Source organism: Amblyomma maculatum, chromosome 1, assembly GCF_055883805.1.
Source record: "Amblyomma maculatum isolate TAMU_Amacu chromosome 1, ASM5588380v1, whole genome shotgun sequence".
NCBI lineage: Eukaryota > Metazoa > Arthropoda > Arachnida > Ixodida > Ixodidae > Amblyomma > Amblyomma maculatum.
The window spans coordinates 298,598,396-298,619,049 of NC_139344.1; the positions used below are offsets into that span (position 1 = coordinate 298,598,396).

General features: G+C 46.4%; 1 protein-coding gene across 1 annotated transcript in view; it reads left to right on the forward strand.

Annotated features, from left to right (window-relative positions):
- Positions 1 to 20,654, forward strand: part of HPS1 (Hermansky-Pudlak syndrome 1 protein) — a 117,803-nt gene that overhangs the window by 6,688 nt on the left and 90,461 nt on the right. Inside the window, exon 5 of the mRNA XM_084591641.1 lies at positions 11,208 to 11,365. Within this exon, the coding sequence (XP_084447767.1) occupies positions 11,208 to 11,365 (158 nt within the window). The remainder of the gene's footprint in view (positions 1 to 11,207; positions 11,366 to 20,654) is intronic.

The window sequence follows — 20,654 nt, forward strand, 5'->3', positions numbered from 1 at the left end:
AAAAGCGGGATAGTAACCGGATGCATGAATATGACCTTAAAAAAGTCTTGCTTTCACAAAATGAGCGATAGCCTCACAGCCCAGGTACACCGGTGTAGGCAGGCTGGTTTCTAAGACTCTGTTCTTGTTTCTTGTGCAGGAAAGATCCTCAAAAAACTGAAACCCTCTGAAAGTGACTCGCAGCAGCACTTCAGTCCTGATGATAGAAGGAAAAATATGGTTGTGATGCCATACGTTCATAACTTTTCACACAGATTTAAGAAAGTGGGGGCGAAATATGATGTCAACGTTATGTTTTCGGCTCCTAATAAGGTCGGCAAGGTTGGAGCAGTGGTACAAAGGAAGAAAGATGGCATTGGCAAGAGAAGCGGTTGTAAAATTAATCATAAAAACCAAGTTCATTCCGTGTAAGGTTGCTGTGGTATACCAGGTTCCTGTGTCCTGTGGCCGCACATACATTGGGCAGACAGGCCGGTGCCTCAATGTACGGCTTTCGGAGCACCAAAATTCTTTAAATAAACTTTCAGCAAATTTAGCTAAGCATTGTCTAGAGTGTCAGTGCACTCTGTTCCTCATCGACAGCGAAGTTCTGTTTGTTCATAATGATGGGTCACAAGGGAAATAGCCGAGGCATACCATATCGTGAGGAAGGTTGTGTCAGCCGGGAATTGGTAGCCTTATCTCATAAGGAAATGGACATGTTAAACAAGGGGGAATGACTATGATCACACGTGCGGGTATGACTCATTTTAATTATGTGACAAGAGCATGTCTAACAAGGCGCATTCGCTCATGCTTAATGTTTGCCTTTATAAGACAGTGTTTTTTCCAATAAACGCAGTTGCAAGTTCAGCGCCGTGTGTCTTTTCGTTCTTCTTCGTCCCGTGTCTTCGCGCTGTTTTATACGAAAACGCCCTTATCTCGTGGTGAAGCAAATTCTTGAATCATGGTCATGAGCTGTGTGGTGGGTAAAGGAGTATAGACACATACATTTTCTGTTTCGGGATTTTTGCTTTAAACAATCCACGATGGTCCAAAACAGAGGGACTGTGACCCAAAAAGCCCCAACACAGCTCAAATAATTATCAGGGCATTTATCAGGACCAGTTTTGGTTTCAAACTCTACGGGCTCGAGTGCGCGATGATGTCAAAGACTCGAACGCGCCACACGAGTGCCTCCTACTGGCAAGACTGATGACACGTACACACACAACCTAATGACGCATACAGGTAGTGTTTTTCGTCTGCTTGCGATCGCACGTGCAAGAAAATGTCGAGCAGCGCTTCAGCATGGCATAATTAATTCTCCGACGTTTCGCCCGAAGGCGCAGATGTTGTCAACATTGCCGAGCACTTTGATTTCGATCAGCGCGCCAGCGATTCAAGTGAAAAAGCAGAAATCAACAGCAGCCACGAAAGCTTGGCGGTTGGCGTGCAGGAATTATCAGCTGGTAGGACATGTTGAACAAAGGTACTGATTACTATGAAGGCGCTGCTCTCTCATTCCGGTTTGCCGGCACTGTGAGCTCCAAGCATGGGTTCGAAAAAAAAAAAAATTGTTTTAGCAGTAAAAAAAAAAAATAATAATAATTTGCCCGATCACCCATCATCAACCACCATGGCCTGCGGTGCTGATTGGTCCCGACGCGGCAGGCTGAGTGTCGCCGTCCAAGCTTCATCTGGTGCTGTCAAAGTCATCTGGGCTTGCATGGGCAAAGTGATGCTGCGCGGTGCGACTCACCTGGCGTCTGCTAGCTCCGCTGCTGAAGGCGGCGTGCGAATCAAGAATATATTTTATTATGAGATGGGCTTCCCAGTAAAGCAGTGCGAAAGTAAAACATTTATTAGAGCGTTAGCCCATTCCGAAGCGCCGTCCGCTGCCGCTTCGATGTGAAATCAGCTAGGCCTAGTGACATCTAGGGCAGGTTGGGAGCGGCAGCACAGTTCATGTCTCCCGGCGCGCCAGTGGGTGGCGCTGCTGCCGAAAGCTGTGCACTTGTCCAGGAATGCTCTTGGGACATGAGTACAGCAGGCAGCCTTAAAGGGGCGCCGTGACATTCGGCCAGACCGCTAATTCCAGCCGGCCTATAGGTTCTTTGCACCTTCCCGATGCCCCAAAGCCCTATCATAAGGGTGAAATAGTTTTAATCCGTTTCAATAATCAGTGTTCTGGAACCGATGTGAGCGACAAACGACGGCAAAGCTCGTTAACGGATATGACGTTTCCTTCTCTGACGCGGCAAAGACAAAAAGGGAAAAAAAATTACGTCAATTTGCTGCCCAGGCTCTGTGGTTACAAGCACAAAGGTTACCAGCTGTCACCAAACGCCGCCGAGGTCGCAGGGCTCTCCAATGCCACCATAATTCGAGACGCCGCTTTGTGGTCTTTACTCCCGCAGACTCTTCAAATCTCAAGGCAGCTCACAACATCCGGATCTCGGAGGTCGGAAAAATCACTGGACAGCCCAAAGTCACGTGGCTGATCGTTTATGCTGACGCTCCACAGATGGTGCAAGTTGTGTCAAGATCGCTCGTGAAGCGCGCTCGCCACATCCGAGTCCGCAACACTCTGCAGCGGGCTTCCGCCAGCAGACCACTGCCCAGGGAGTTGTCATGTAGTCGTCCCTGGCAGATGACCTCCTTGCTGGCCCTGTACAGGTACAGGGTAGGATTTGCCTTAAGTCTTGTACGTCACTCCTCCGTCTCCGCCTTTCGCGCTCGTTGAACTTACGCACAAGTAGCGCTTGAGTGATCCGCAGCAGCAGCAGCGATGGGGGCCGGTGAACACCAAAACGGCGATTCAGATTTGCTGACCGTCGGGTCCACCTTGTCAACTCGCCCGCAAAGGCGGTGCGGAGCAGTGTCTGATGGGGTAGGCTAGCTTTGGGCAGACGGAGACATCGGTCTTCATAGCACAGCTTCACAACTGCCTCTCGCGCAGGAAACGAGGACCAGCGCAGGTCTCCCTGCACTCCGTCCACCGAAGTGTTCCTCTGAATACACAGCGCCATCCTGCCCACCTCTCTCTGCCTCCTCTCCAGAAACTTGTGCGTCCCAGCCGAGAGGCATGGTGTGGCGTTGGCGTATGTCAGCCTGGGCACCGCAACCATCTTCTACTAAGCACGCACGACTTTGTAGCGATTGAACACCCAGAGTGCATGCCAACCCAGGAAACCCTACCGGCTTTCGCTCTGACATACCGCTCCTGAGGTGCTAGGTAGTCCGGGCCTGTGCTGAGGTGCATGCCAAGGCACTTCGCGGCTTCACTATGCGCACCGTTTCTCTCTGAAAAGACCATGCCAGCTGCAGAGCCTCTTGCACCCCGGCCGTGACATCAGCACGCACTTTTCTGCACTGAACTGCAAACGAAGCCTAGCCATTTTCACGCTGTAGATATCAAGCAGGCTCTGCAGTTATTCCGACGAGCCCGCTGTAAAGGTCAAGTCGTCAACGTAAACAAGGGCTGGATTACGACAAATAACCCATTGACCATCTTCATGGTGCTCCAACTTTTAGGCGAAACCCGACACCTCAGCAGCCGTGCGACACACGTGGTTGCTGTTACTATGGTAACGACGCTGTCAAAAGGCGCGGCTATAGGTTGAGTTATACAGACAACCATGGTGGAGAGCTTCCTATATGTCAGCAGAAAGCTGCACTTCTCATAGGTTCCGCCCAAATTGAGCACTGGGCAAGCGAAATGGGAGAGGGGCTTTCTCTCACAGCAGCTCAGATGCGGTGTTCTTTTTTTCTTGTATTTAGAATTTTATAAACCGAATAACTCTCGTTTCTGTGTGCTGATTTTTGTAATTCTTTTTGAACTGACATCAGCACGGTGCAAAGAACCTAGAGGTTGGCTGGAAATAGCGGCCTGACGAACGTCACTGTTCCCTTTCAATGTAAACCAGGTTCAAGTTGTACAAGTGCAGCGTAAATGAAATCAGTAAATTAATTGTGCTTCCCCTTTTCGCAGTCCGATCTGTGTGTCCGTACGCACGCACAAAGTATACCCAAGCAATGCACTTGAAAAACACTCTGACCGTAGAATCGGCACCAGGTGAAGTAATTGTAATATGCAGCAACGAAGATAGTGTGAAAAGCTATTGAGTCCTGCGAGAAGCGTAGAGCTTTCCCTGGCGTGCCCAGTCGACGGCAGACACGGTGAGCTATCCTGTGTCGTCACTGCTCTTTGATCTGCTGACTCCACATCACTGTTGTTTGATGACGTCATGCTGTTTACCTATGTACACGTTTTCATCACAGAGAGATCACTGTCGATGGGTTCGAAAAACGGAGTCTTTACCTGGCTTGTATTTAAAATCAAGTTATAATATCTTTGCGGCGACATGAGAGGTTGGGATTACCTGGGAAGCATCTCTGTATAATCAGGGAAGCAACAATATTCCATCCAACACTTCAAAAATTGGTGTCTATACTCCTTTAGTAGGCCTCTTCTGAACCTGTGTCGAAATGATGCAAGTATTTTCTTTCCTTCAAGGTATGATACGATATAGTCTGATATGATGGGTTCAATAAGTTTACGTAATGGAAGTTATCCAGATAGGCCTGCAGTTCGCTACATTCAAATTGTCACCTTTCTTTTATTGATTGGAACCACTCTGCCCATACGCTAGTCATTTGGATAAATACATTCAGTGAATGACAAACGAAAAAGATAAGTTAAAATATGAGCAAGTGGTTTGGCATAAGGGTTATTACAGAAACGCATTAGGTATGTTATCCGGGCCGACTAAGCATATTCAAAACACCTTCATAAGTTATGCATTCGGTTGCAAAGTCAGAGGCGAGGTTATTATGAATTATATCTGGAAGCGACGGGGAAAACATAGATTGGAAATAAGAGTTGAAGTGGTTGGCTAAGTTAGATGTGCCTTCAAAAACATATTAGTCTATTGATATCTTAGTTGCTGCATTACTCCAATCACTTAGGTAGTGCCAAAATTTATCAGGGTTACTTTCTAAAAATTGCGGAATGGAATAACTAAAATATCTTGTCTTAGCATCAGACAGTTTTGATGTAAGCTCATTTCTAAGGTGTGTTAGGGGGAGGGCTGTTTACCACATCTTTTGGCATGTTTAAGTCTCCGATAAATTTATATGACCCCCCCCCCCCCCCCCCCTAGTTACCCATGGGTGGTTTCTGCTGACCCTAATGCGCTTGTTAGGAACAAGATTGTCGATGTAGTAATGAACGGTTGATTTCAGCATGTTCCAAACTGGGTTTGCAGTTGTCTGAAAGTTGTCACAAATATACCAGGGACGATCAGTAATTGACTTGGTCATCAGCCTTTAAGTAATCATTCACAGTTTTCATCTTCTGTTGCCTTTGTACTTTGGGGTTTACAAGGGGCAAAGACAGGTGAACACTTTTGTGATCAAAAATACCGGTCACGGAATAACTGGATATTACTAGAACTAACAAGAAAAAGGTGAGGTATAGAGTGAGTATTGCCCATCACTCTGGTTAATTCGGTGACAGTCTGAGTTAAATCACACATTAACATAATATTGCCAAGAAAATTAGAAAGGTCATAGCCAGAACGGGTATTACTCCGGTCAACACCAGAAAAATCAAAATCAATGACCATGATGGAAATAAGCGGTTGTGTAATTTCAACAAAAAATCAGGGTTAGCAGATGGAGGCCTGCAGACAGCGCATAGCATAAACAAGTGGCCCCAGCAGTTGACCTTCATAAGCAAGCTTTTGTGATCATCTAGCTGATTCAAAAGAAGACCGCTTAAGAGTTTTTTAGGATTATAGCTATGCCACTGCCTCGAGAAGGATGGTCGTACTTTAATATGTGAGTTGCTTATGCCGTCGTGAAGTCAGTTTTTTGTAATAACAGTTACGCGAGGATCATAAGCTAAGAGCAGGTATCAGTTTTATTTGCAAGGCTCTGCACGTTAAAGTTTAGTAGTCTAAGCACTTTTGATGCAGCGTCATCTTGGAAGAAAGTGCATCCCATCTTTGCCGTGCATCTTTGCGTCATCCCATATAAACAAAGTATCATTAACCTTTTATTTGTTGTGAATTAAAGACTCATGCTTCTCACTATCCCTATCGGCCTTCACACTTTTTTTTTCACTTTCGTGAAGTAGGCTGACTGTAATCATTTTGAACAAAAAAGTTAGTATCCTTAATTTTCCACAATAGCTTGTTTTTCGGTGTAATCTTGGAAGTGACCCGCCGGTAAATTTGGTGGCCGAGATGGTGAATCCATGCAATGTATTTGCATTTGACACTGTCTTTCGAATGCATAGGTAATGACACTATCTTTCAGGGAATCCTCAGTTTCATCTGGTTGCTCAGCGATGCCATAAACTATATTTGAGCATAGACTGAGGTCTTCAAGATCAACCCAACCAGTTTAGTGCTTTGTGAAGCCATCACAAAATGAAGAGATTATGTTGCCTTCACCTCTTAGGGAAACTTACAGGGAGTGCAACTGGAAATTATTTTTGATTTGGATTCTGTGATTATAGCTCTAGTGAGTTTTGAGGTTAGTCATTTTCATCTTTTTTCACTTTGACCATGCAGGAGAGTGCTGAGCATTTGATTGGTTGTTGGTCGCGGGATTTGTTTAACATTGCCACAAGCCAGCAATTTACGCACAAGATAGCAGTCATAGAAAATGTACAGAACAGTATGTGGTCACGGCACGACAAGAGTATTTCTTTGACTGACTTTAATTTGGTAATGAGGTGACTGACTTGCACAATGCAAACAAATTTCGCGGTAAGCGACATGGTTCCCATCTCTTCGCCGTGCACACTGATGAGGAAGCAGTGCAGGGGTTCTTTTATACTATCACAATCTTAGACGTCACCGATGTCTGTTGTCCTTGAGTTGCAGAACTACTGTGAAAAAGGCCTGCATAGTGAAAAGTTTGCAGTCAACGACTTGGCTCTCATCACTTTGCCGTGCCCACATACGAGAAAGTGGGGCAGGGGTTTGTTATACGGCCACAGTCTGAAGACGTCACCGATGACCGTTTGCAGAACCACTTTGAAGAAGGCCTGCATAGTGAAAAGTTCACAGTCAATGACATGGCTCCCATAACTTCACCGTGCCCACTGACAAGGAAGCGGGGCAAGGCTTCTTTATAAGGTCACAATCCAAAGACATCACCGATACCTGTTGCCCCTGAGTTTGCAGAACCACTGCGAAGAAGGCCTGCACGGTGAAAACTTCGCAGTCTACGACATGGTTCTCATCACTTCGCCGTGCTCACTGACGAGGAAGCGGGGCCGGGGTTCTTTATACGGCCACAATTCGAAGATGTCACCGATGACTGTTGGCTTTGAGTTTGAAGAACCACTGCGAAGAAGGCCTACGCAGCGAAAATTTTGCAATTAACCCTTTCGCTGTCACGAACGTACCAGTGTGTTTTCACGCTTCCCCCCCACAGTGTCACCAATGTACATGTACGTCCTCTATCATGCGTTCAAAACTTCGCTCCTGAGCGTGAAGCTGGCACGCTTTTACTGGCTTCACCATCTGTCAAATCTTTCTACAAGTTCATATTTTCACCCTGCGCTGTGTTGGTACCGTCTTTGCCAAAAGTAACCAGGCTGCTCCGAAGGCTGGTGGAGCAAGCGCGCGGCCGTGTGGCGGCGTTGCGCTCGCTGTGGCTTATCGGTGCTCGTTAGCTCCGAGGGTACAACAGCTGACGTAACTTCGCACCCTCACTCTCGCCCGTTGGATGATAAAACCTAGGCGCGTATGATGTGCCGGCTGCGGTTTCATGTGTGCGAAGCTTGGTTGTGCCTAGCGAGGGCGCTCAGTATAGCGACGGGGCTATTCGCTTTTCTCGGCAACTTCCCTGAAGCAGATATTATGTCGTGTTTCTCGCTATATAATTATACGTGCTTGTGTTCTGTAATCCACTGCCTAAACGCACCAGCAGTATTGCGCTTTCCTGCGTGTTTGATGCGCCTGTGCATTAAATAATGATAACACACCTCGAAATTTCAATATGCTTTCACCAAGGTTCTTTGCGTATAGTGCCACATAACGGGTCGTAACTCCGGTACAAAGATATGGCAAAACTTGTGAACCCTTTCAAGCCCCTTATCTCTCTTTTATGCTTGCGAAATTGTGTTAGCCCCTGGGGGGGCTGTATAAAAATAAGCGCATTGATTGATCCTAACCAATCTTTGCATATGCTTGTAGGTAAATTTTTGTTTAAGTAAGCAACTAAGATGAACCCTTCCTCGCGCTTAGCCATTATATGCACATGATTGCTTTCTCGCTCGCGGAACCCTTATTTCAGGGCGACACTGTCTAGCAAACCTAGCACATATTCGTCCTAGAAACAACAAGAGCTCACCATGTCTACTGTCACCTGCTTTTCTGTTTTCCGCAGTTGCCGAGAAGAGCGAATAGCCCCGTCGCTATACTGAGCGCCCTCGCTGGGCACAACCAGGCTTCGCACGCGTGAAACCGCAACCCGCACATCATACGCGCCTAGTTTTTATCATCCAACGGGCGAGAGTGAGAGTGCGAAGTTACGTCAGCTGTTTTACCCTCGGAGCTGACGCGCACCGATAAGCCACAGCAAGCGCAACGCCGCCACACGGCCGCGTGCTTGCTCCGCTTGCCTTCGGAGCAGCCTGGTTACTTTTGGCAAAGACGGTACATATATATTGAGTATGGAGCCACCGCGCCCACCCCCGCCACCTTCTTTGCTAGGGGGCGCGTCACTCCACGCGTGCTACCGCGCTAAGCAATCATGCGGCGCGTTAGCGGTTTGCAGGTTTTATTTTTATTGTTGGCGTGTCTGCTACAATGCGTCACGTTCAGGGGCTCGCGCCGTTGCTTCTCCAATAGGTAGACACATGACTCGATCGCTGCTTTCGCTCTCTCTCGCCGCGCCCTTGCTTGCGGCTAGCAGCAGCAAAGGAGGCGGTTTTAGCCTCCTTCCATCCCCCTCTGTCATCTTGATTTCACAACGTGCCATTTCTCTCCGTTGTGCGGGCCACCGAAAGTGCGCACGGTTACTTTCGGATGGCTGACCTCGCGGGACCTTTGACTGCGGACTAAAGCAATGGCTCTTCTGATTGTGAATGCGAGCCGAGCTCGGATTCGGACTCTCAAGAAGTATCGAGTAGTGTTTTTTCTTATATTATCTTCATTTATCTCATTTACAGTCAGGCTGATGATGATGATAACACCTGCAGAACACTGAAATGTGCATATTCCATTGACTATGTTATTTGTATAGCAATCATAATCAAAAATAAATTGCTATGCATGTTCCCTGATATGCTCGTCTTCTGAAACCAAGCTGACAGTGGGGGTGCGCCCGTCACGGCCAGAAACACCAGACAGTGAAACGGTTAACGACATGGTTCCCATCACTTCGCTGTGCCTTGAGGCATCTTGATATTTAATCTCTCTTATTCAGCATTATAAAAAAGAAAATGTGCAAGCAAATATTTAGCTTTTGTATTTCTTTAATAAAATTTAATTAGAGAGTCTTAATTGATTAGCTATTTAAGTCTTAGTTTTTACAATAAGTTACGTCTGCCGTCTGAATTTGTTTTTGCAAATATATTTTGTCTGTTTTAAACTCTGTATTTTGGAATTTCTCAAAGTGGTCTATGTAACATCCAATATATTCTTGCCCCACTGTGGTAGCACGGTGGTTGGGATGCATGACTAGCTGAGTCCAAGGACGCGTGTAGGGTGTCTAGGAGGGGAGGTGTGAAAACCGGCTGGGAAAAAGCGGCCCTGCTTACATGAATTCCGCGCAGCGGCGCTGTAGTCAGGGGCACTGTAATCATGTCTGCTTGCTTGCGTCGAGAAAATTAAGGTTGTTGTAGAAATTTTACTGAATGTTTGAAGATTTAACAGGCATCATAGTTCTTTAGACATGATAAAGATTGTAGTACACTGCTTTTGTCACATAGCTTCCAAACATGGTGAAATATGACAGCAGTTGTGGGCATCTGCGATATTTAACACAAGCTTTCTGCTTTCTTGAAGCCTGTAAATTTTCGTGGTTTCTTCTTAGGGCTGAATGCATGTGTAATATTTTCTTTTTTCTTTGAGGTGAACACAATAGGTATTGCCAGGATCACCCAAGAAGTTTTTCCCTGTTATCACATTTGAAAGCAATCCAGTGTGCCCACTAATCCAGAGTTCCTTGGAAATCAGCCGTCTTTGCTGGCCTCATGCAGCCTACCTGAACGAAATTAAGACCATTATCAATTCTTCGTGCGAACATATGCTTTGGAAACCGTTTGTACTTTGGAAACGGAGGAAATAGCTCCCTCTTTTTGATGCTTTTACATGAGTGTCGCGACCTCAGTCGATTGAATGTACCCTTGCGGACAAAAGTTAATGGAGCATGCAATTTGCTTCTAAACGTTTTCACGCGTTGCATAATTGAAACTGGCAGTCATGTTATGTTCCAACTGGTAGTAGGCACCAGTGCCCTTCTACTTGGACAAATATTATTTTCTTATCTTCAGTGCAGAAAGCGGGATTTTAATTTGAACGGAAAAGCGTGCTCCGTTTACTTATGTCCGCACCTGTACCTGCTGACAGACAATTGTAGATGAGAAAAACCAGCGCTTTGCCCAAGTGCTGCCATCAAAACGCAAAGATTAGAGATGTGCAGCACACCAATATATGCGCTACACCTTAACGTTCGTTGTTGCATCTGTGAAGCAAGATGCACAGAAACAGTCTGCCTTCTGTCAAAGTGATCTCAGCTAGTTGGCACGTGGAAAAAGAACTCTATCCAAACACGACTTGTATTCGGAGTTGCACCCAGGAACAAAGCACCGTCTCTCATATTTTTTTCTTTCATGTTGATGATATTTTTGCAGCATGCAGCAGGCATAAACAAGCAGCACACACGGCAAACTACATAAAATACACATTAACAAACAATGCCAAACCACGCGCTGATGGTGCCCGTGACTGCAGCACTCTGTTTTCCTCTAGTGGCAATCGCACGGAGAGGGCCACTCCTCTCTATGAGCAGCATATCCTTCACACCTCCCCTTCTAGGCACCCTAACGCGGGTTCAGTTCTGGCCACAGCAGTCTCGTGTTGATGCAGGTGAAACGCCTTGTGCTGTGTGTGAAATCACTGGAGCTGTCCACTACAGCATTGCTCGTAGTTGATGGTCTCTGGACACTGTATACCATACCATATTTCTTTATTTATTTTCAGGCACTTGAACAAGTTGTAGTCAACAAGGACGTTGCATCATCGTGCACAAAGTTATTGCAGGAAATCTTGGAAATGCTTCAGGGCTGCAGTCTTAAAGGAGAAGCGGTGTGCCACAGCTTCTTGCTTTTCAACGACAGGCTGGTATCATCGTTCTCAAGGTGACTGCTCTTCTTTGTTTTGTGGGCAGGACCTATTGCATTCTGATGTGAGAATATTGTATTTCGTTGTGCTGTCTGTAGTTGTTTCCTAATTTCTAAACTGCATTCTGTATGCCGCAGTGCTAGATCAGTCAACCACTCATTGACGTCCACTCTAGCGCAGCCATTGAGAGATGCTTTAACCGGGTGTAAATTTGTGTATACTAGTTAATTGAATGAAGTCACATGAGCAGTGTAAGCCGACAAAAACAGATGCAGCACTCTCAATGGTTTACCGATATGAAACAGCACCTGAATATATGTGTGCTGTATTTTCATATATAAATTTGCATTTAATTATTTGTTAGTACATCTTATAAAAATGTTCAACTTGTGTACAATAAAACCTCGCTAATTTGCCCCCATTAATTTGGAATTTTGGATAATTCGAACAAGGCAAGCGCAAGCGCCTTGTTCTGGCAAGCACCCATGTAAGTCTATGGTTTTGGACGCTTGTTAATTCGGACATGGGGTGGGCTTGCTCCAGTTAATGGTCGCATTGAGGTACGACCCATGCAGCCAGGGATTACTGAAATAGACCTCCTCAAACCTGTACTGCATGGGACAGGCCCACGCACGAAGCTATGGCGAGCACGACAACGATCGGAAGTTACTCATTTCCAAAATATATCTTAATTTCATAGTTTTGGTTTCGCTTTCTTTAAAGTCACGCCATGTTGTGTCTGCAGTCCAGTACACACTTCGGACAGTCGTGGCATTTCACATGGTGCTTGGCGCATCACTGTAGTTTTATTTTTATTTTGAGATGGCGTTGCGCTATTCTAATGCCTACGCTTATATCCGTCACGTGCATCCACTTGCCTCTTCCGTTACAGTGAAACTGCATGTTGGGCACACGCAGCTCCACCGTACTGCATGCTTCAGTGCAATGCGTGATAGTGCAGTGAAGCATCCTCAAAAAAAGATGAGTCTGTTTTGTGAAGCGACACCACACCTACTATGGCACACTGCAAATAGACTTTTTTACGATTTTGGAGCAATTCTGAATGTTTCTGACAGTGTGTGCAAAACAAATCACTTGCCAAAAAATTGTGGAAAACAGTCATTTGCACTTTGGGTTCATATCAAATGCATACAACTGTCGTGCAGGTGTTCATAAGATAAAATTACTGTAATGCAAATGGTTTTTAGAATTTTTTCAGGCCTATTTAGTAACAACACTTTTTTTTCTGGTCCTTTGAAGGCTGAATTAAACGAGTTTCTTGTGCAGCAAAAAGTAATGCCTCTGCACATGCTACTTTTTTCCATGATCGCTATGCTGGAAAGGAAAGTCTACGTAATGCAGGAAAAACTGAATGGAGTTATTATAAAATCTAGTCCTATGGTTAGAATCGCTATCTCGCTAAGACTAAAACTTTCTATGCTTTTGAGAAAATAGCTTGAGTAAAGGGCGGTGTTACTCTGCAACTGCTTTCTGAAGAACTGTATTTTTGCAGAGGGTTTGACTTGGGGTACACTGGAAAGTGCAGCATGCTCGCCTGTGGCTGATAGTCAAGCCACCACCCCACTCTCTGAGCACGTAGGCTAGCTCTTGGGGACAGTTGGCTTATACGCGATGCGCAAAACGCCGACAACGCCGCCTGTCGCCAAAGCCGCAAAGCGTAGGCGGGCTCGGTCGGGCGCTGTTCATGTCAGCGTCTATGCGCGCCGCGTCGTGTTTTCATCTTTGGTCGCGGTTTAACGGATATAACGCCGCTGTCAACATTTAGCAATGTTCGGGAAGAATTACCGCGCAGTTGGTTTTTCGAACACACATAAAACCTTGCCAGGAACACGTTTGTATAAGTATCCAGTTATATGCTTCACGAGAACGACGGCGGCCGTGAATCGCGGCGTTCGACGCAGAAAGCAAGCAGTCTCCGAGTGACATTTGTTCAGGTTAATGTCATTTTTTCAACGCGCTGCTACACGACCAAAGCTAATGCCATTTCCAAATTATGGTAACTGCGATTGATATGCAAATGTTGGTGCGCCTTCAATATATGTTGCTAAGATTATTGCGCTGTAAACGAAAGCCGCCTTTCAATTGACATTCATGTCTTGCTTCCCTTGAAAACAACCTGTTGATTAGGACTACCAATTACGAAGTTAGCGGCAGTGTCGGCGGCGTTAATTTGTTTACGAAAGGGCACGAAAGGTGCGCAAGTCTGCGCTTGACTGCGATATACGCGTACGAGTTTCAATAACCTACACTTTGCGCACTAAAGCAAGTGTCAAGAGCAATACGTAAAATAGGCAGTATCTAGTGTACTGTCCGACGGCGCTTTTATAGAACCTTCGAGTATCTCCCTATGCCAAAGCATACTACAGCCCTGTTGACTCCCGTACGTTTTCCCCTGATCGTTCGCTTGGCGTATTAAGGCCCGTCGAAAAATGCCCGAGGTTAGCCTCATCAAGAAAGCATACGGCAAATTCGTAACGCTTGCCACATCAGATACCGCGAGCTTACCGCAACGACGCGGCCCGCGAAAGCGACCGACGACGGCTCTCTGGCCGTGTGCTGGGCCCTAGTCGACGCCAGGCCTAAACGCCTAAACGGTTTCGCATCAATGTCGTAGCTGGAAGCGCTTTGGAAATAGTAAATTTCATATTCATAAAACTCCCTTAGTATCAACTCAATTGTCTTAAAGCAAACGGAAGGTGTAACTTCGGCGGCGTCTTGGCAGCGGAGCTAGAGAACGAAATCGGATGAGCTGCATCACACCAGCGGCACTGCTAATGTGAGCAGAAATTTGCTTTTATTGCTGTTATCACTTCTTCCAAAATCTCGTTACATAATAGCGATCCTCAGTAAAGATTTTTTTTTTTTAGATTCCTTCATCAAATTAAGCGCGTATTATTTAAGATCAATAGAGCGTGCTTTTCTAAAGGTGGCGAAAGAAATCCGCCGTGTCGGCGACTTGGCTAACTTGGCGCCGACAAACCGCGGCAACAGAAGCGACCTGTTCCGCCCGCGCCGAGTGCGGTGGCTACGGGTTGCTTGGCAGCTATGGGTGCCAGTTCTTTTTTACGATGCTATGTGGCATATTTCACATAGATGACTAGCTGCAAAATTTTAGGAGCATATTAGTATTTAATGCAGGTGGCACTTTTGTAATTTATTTTGGGTGTATCTTCTCACCGAGTCTCGTGTGTAGATTAACATATTTCCTCGTTGATCGCATTCGGATGAGCTAACTCATTCAGTACCTAATGTCATTTTCATCAGATGTCATTATATTTTCTCGTGTATATAGTAGCAAACAAATATCATTTTGAACGAATGTCATTTGATGGAAATGGCGTTAAATTTTCCGTGTGGCAGGGCTGAGTGATAAACTATGTTTTCAGTGTTTTCTGCTTGTCATTGCACCTTTCGTGCGTTGTCTGGCAAGATTACGAAAACATAACATGTCGCTGCACTTGCTATCCAGACTAAGGGCTCTAGAACTGGTTATAAAGCGCACTGCAATTCTGCAGTTTAACGCGGGTAATACGAATGAAATGAAGATGATACTACAATAATAAATAGGACATAAAATTGAACTCTAATATGCCCTTGACTAACCTGTGATTCAGCTTTTCAGATAATTCCTCTGCTGATATATCTCACTCCCCATGAAAGTATCTACCCTCTCTGCCTTTTTGCCAACGGACGTGAAATCCATGCTGTACAGGCCATGATAAAGCACAAGCATGAAAAATCTGAACTCTTGCTACAGGAGCCCAATATGCGCTATTTTTCTGATGCTCAGAATGCTGGTTTGCAAGCTCGCTGGCTTTTCCTGCGGTCGCACCGGTACGAAAACCGCTCGCAGTTTCGACGATGCTACCTAGTTTACTGTAGCGATATATTGCATGTAAACGAAGCAAACGTGTATCATTAAGCAAGGAAAGAACATTGTTTCATAGGTCAAGGAATGAACGAATTGGCGTGGCGATGTTGTGAAAGCGGGGAACTCAAAATGAGCTCCACTTCGTAGACGCTCGTCTTCAGCAGACACTTCATGCATGTGGAGGCGATGTAGTCCCAGACGGCAGTGATATCGAACACATGTCCACTATTATACAGTGCGATCCTGTCACTGCGGAAGAGCCCGCGAGACGCGCACAAACGGCTGATCGCACGCGCGCACCACGGCCCCGCTTGCCGCATGCGGCCCGCCTCGGGTTCCGACGGCCGCCGCTACGCGGCTTTCAGTGGCGCCCCTATAGGCGCTGCGCATGGCGAATACAAGTGCTACAAAAGCAATAGCTAGAACCATGCAAGTAGCAGAGCTGCTGCACTGTGGCCAAGCTAAGGTCCAGCGGGTGGTATCCCACACTGTCCTTTACAAAGTTTTATGGTGTGTTTTAGCACTGGTTCCAACAATAAGCCATTGTTTGTGTGTTTATTTGAAACCAGCTAGACCTGCAGAAAGAAATAACATTCCTGAGCCGCGGTAGTACGAACAGGGCAGCTTTGCTGGCACAAGAGTACTGTCAGTGGTGGAACACTTGCACCATTTGAGCGAAATCCTGCTGCTACATGTGGCTGCAGAATAGTTTTTGTTCACTTTGCGCCACACTTTGACATATTGGCTCACTGCAATGTCAGTTGTTGGTGATGACATGGCCCTGCAGATACTGGCTGGCTCCTTACTAAACACGTTTTGTCGCTCTATGAAAAAAAAAAAAAGAAAAAAAGAAACACTCCAAAATAACTTGTATCCTTCTCTTACTTTCTCTTTGTGCAATCTTTTTTTTTTCTTTTTTTCATTTATCAGATTTTTTTTTGCTAGCATCTTGTGGAAGTACCTCTTCAGCATGATGGCAACGTGGCTACGAATACAACAGAGTTTAATTTCATGTGAAAACCAAAGCTATGCATCATCTTCCGCTGTAATTTATAAGGCAGTAGATGAGAATATAAACACGGCTAGTCAGTATAGTCAAATGCGGCAAACAAGTATAGTCAAACAAGTATAGTCATATGCGGCAAAGCTGCACACACCATTGCCTCGTGCTTCATTCTGCACATTGCTGCATTGTGCTATTTTTCAATTCTCTACTTCTTGCTGTACTTTTACTCACTCTTACTTTTGGAATGGACCACACCACCGTCTTCCCTTGTTCATTGCCAGCTTTACTTTTTTTTTTTCTTCGGGCTGCATGCTTTGCTTCATGTCTCTGATACAACTTTGGACTAACGAAGGAAAAAAGAATGGCTTTATTTCCAAATACGAGTCCCAGTCCCAAGACTGGACGCCCACTGCCAGTCCGGTCGCTCACTTGTCATTTTTTATCCAATGGCGCTACCGTCGGCAGCAGTAGACCACGTCACCATTCTGCAGCAACAGACCACGTCACCATCACACGTCACAATTCTTCCCCCTACCCTCGACAATCGAAATTACGGAGAGTGATGCACCACCGATCTCCTTTCTTGGGTTGACTTTCGTAGAGGTACCAGTGTAGCTGGAGCGCGTCCCGGCTCGTGAGTAATCTGGTGCGGACTTGGCAAACATCCCTTTTCTATTGGTTCTTGGCAGCCTTTCTCCAGAGCCTGCTCTGCCCTCGCCTTGATGATGTGGGGGTCAGTTTCCGGAATTTGTGGCACTGTTTCAATGTCGTGAGTGCGCTGTTGCTGTCTGGTGTTTCCAGTGATGCGCAATGACGCAGATGGTCACTGTGCCGATTCCAGACGGTTCTGTCTCCAAGCACGACTCCCACAGCTGACGCACTTGTAGGCTTGTCGACGGTTGCCGGCATCCATCCCTGAAGTTCAGAGCCCACTCACTTTCACCTGGCAGGGGTACGTCCCCGTGGCATGCTCCTCTGTCGCACTGATGTTTCTGCTGCAGTTGCTTGAATTCCACTCATACTCGGAGGTCAGGGTGCAGCTGGTCTAATGCAGCCTTAAGGCATTAGCAGCTCTGCCGGAGTCCGGTTGGTGAGGACATGAGGCGACATTCTGTAATTAAACAGGATTCTTGCTAGTTTGGTTTCCAAATCGCTTGCAGGCATATTTTTTTTTTTTAGTTTTTCCTTGATGGTTTGAACTACTGCTGCACCATTAGAAGCTGGATGATATGAGGGGGGAGACCGTAATTGCCCTCACTCCGTTCTTCGATAGAAATTCCTTAAATGCACTGCGCTAAAAAAGATGATGACTAAACACTTAAAGAACTGGACAAGCGCAGACTCACAACTAAGTTTACTTCAACAAACAGAGAAGATATATATGCAGAGAAACAAACATGCTCCTGCGTGGAACCACCAGCTTGTCAAAAAAGCCATTACGTTTCAAGTTTTATTAAGTTATAAAAATTCACACTCTGCAAGGGAGACAGAAGACTGGCTTATGCACCTATCACCTCGTTTAGCGTTAGTCTATCTCGATGATCGAAAAGAATTCTAGCTTGTGAGAACAGAAAAAAAAAACTTGGGTTCAAGACACTGATGCGCTGTTTTGGGGGACCGCACAACACAACACTGCTGCAGACATCACTGCACACACCACAGAGCGGCCACACCATTGATACCGTCTGCTGAGAGTCTGTGTCACGCATACACAAAAATTCTAACAAAAGCCTTTGGGCAATGCAATATGCCCAAGAAGGCATCACTCAACGCACATGCACTGTGCGATTCACCTGGAACTGTGTTCCAGGCATCCTGACCTAGATAAGGTGTCCTCGGCGGCAACGACGAAACCTCCAGGAGCTTTGTATGAGATGTGCTCTGTGACGTTAAAGCTCCCGCGGCGTTGGAGGACAGCACAGAGACTAACATTGTCTCCTGTATCGTTCTCGATTCGCCAGTGCAATCTTCCGTATATAGTCTCACTTCCCCAGTCCACTCCGGGACCAAGGATCTGCACTGAACGTTGGCAAAGGGCTTTCAGACTCGACTTCCTCAACAACTACGAAAGAGGAAGCTTGTAGGGCATTCACCGGCTGGAGCTCTTCGTAGCGTTTCAGCATGTTTATGTGGAATAACTTCTTTCCAGAGCCCACGTCAAGCCAGTAATCTACGTCATTTTTCTTGCCAGTAACCACAAAAGGTCCTTTCCAGTGCATAATGAGCTTGTTATGGGATGCGGGTAAGAGAATTAGAGCTCGATCTCCCACCTTCAACTTTCTACATGATGTACACCTATCATAGTACATCTTTTGTGACCTCTGTGCCCTCATCAAATTCTGTTATGCAAGCTGCAGCGTTTCTTCTAAACGCTCCCTCAAATCAAGGACATAACCGTATGTTGTTCTGACAGTGTCAGACAGTTTCTCAGCCGTCCAGAGCTCTTTTAAAATGGTAACTGGCCCTTGGACTTGATGACCATATATTAGTTCAAAGGGAGAAAAGCCCAGGCTAGCCTTTAGTGCCTCTCTGTACGCAAAAAGCAGCGGAGCCAGGTAACGATCCCATGACTTCGGGTGTTCTTGGCACAACTTTCGTAGCATACTCTTCAAAGTGCCATTAAACTGTTCTACCAACCCATAGGATGGTACAGTGTTGAACTTGAGTGCTTGATAGCGAGCACGTCGTTCAAGTCCTGCATTAGGGCAGACATGAAGCATGAGGCCTGATCGCAAAGGACCTCCAGTGGGAATCCAATCCTGGAGAACATTTCCAGCATACCCTCAGCCACAGTGGCTGAGTCAGTGGCAGGTAGGGCATCAGGAAACCTGGTGGCAAAATCCACCAAGGTAAGGATGTATCGGTTGCCTCTAGATGAGGTGGGTGTTAACGGCCTGATAATATCCACAGCCACCCGCTCAAACAGTGTGGAGATACTAGTCATGCGTCCTAATGGAGCGTTGCTCTGCTTTCCTTTCGGGACAGTCCTCTGACATGCATCACACGACCTCACAAACCTCTTAATGTCAGCTTGCACCCCTGTCCAGTAAAAGTCGCCAAGCACTCTCGCAGTAGTTTTTCTGACACCCTGGTGGCCGGCAAGTGCACTCTTTTGTGCCTGCACGAGGACCTGAGGGCGCAAAACCTGGAACGATCGCTTGTTCAATTGTTTTTCCAGGACAAACTTAATATGTCCGGTACAAAATGTCGTCAACGAGATGGAAGGTGTAGGCCGTCTGCCCTTTTCCGGGATAGGTTTTCTTCAATTTGCGACGACACACGTCTAACCTGGCGATGTCTTCTTGTTTCTTGCGAAAAACCGGCCGAGATATTTGGAGCAGGGTTTAAGTGGCATCCGAACCAATCTCTGAAACTTTCGCTGCCAGTGCCGTGAAAGAAGTACTGGACCCATCATCACTAGCAGGTATGCTTCTCTGGCTCATCAAGACTGTTGGAACGCCGGCAAATGGGGCGCTTGCACCAGGAACGTTGCCGATAATTACGTCATACAAAGGCGTCGGCAGGCACCTAGCAATAGCCTTGCCTGGGAAGTATGGCGACCTGATAATGAGTTCCGCCTCAGGCGCTTCAATGTTAGAATCATCCGCTAAATGTAAGGATGCTCGTTCACCAGTGTACGCAGCCTCGGGCACCAGAGCCTGACGCACCATGATGCTATGACTTCTAGTGTCGCGCAGCACTGACACTGCTTGTCCGAACACTTCTCCATGCTCCACCGGCATGCTGGTATTCATTGGAGTAGGGTTATGAGCCGAATCTTCCTCTCGAACATCTAGGCATGTTCTTCCCAGCTGTCGACCAGGGCAGGAATCTCGAGGGGACGTGCAGCAAGCAGATGTCTCCCGGTCACTTGAACTTCTGCGTCAACACAACTAAATTTCATGCCCTGATTTGCGACATAACGTGCAGTATGAGGGCTTCGATTTTGTATGGCAATCCGCCGACCTATGTCCGATCTTCTCGCAGATGAAGCATCGAACTTGAGTCTTTGAGTTTGGGGCTGCCTCCTTAGGTTTCGCTGAATTCTGCTCAACTCTATCTTTAAAAACCGCGAGGTTATTCTATCATTGAGCCTCAAAAAAGTGATTGGCGGCCTCAGCAATCTCTTCCACCGTTTTGCAATCACGTTCTTGCAAGAAGAGAACTAAACGATTGTGGCAGCTGTTTAAAAACTGCTCAGTCACTATCATGTCCCGAACCACTTCAAATGTGCGACCTTGTCCTCGCATCTCAACCCAGCGGTCAAAAAAACTTAACAGCCTTGTGGCGTATTGGGAAGCTGTCTCGTCATCTTGCGGCTTGCTTCCACGAAACTTCTCTCTGTAGCCCTCAGCCATGAAACGGAATCTCCGAAGTTACGCAAGGTTTGCTACCTCGTAATTCACTG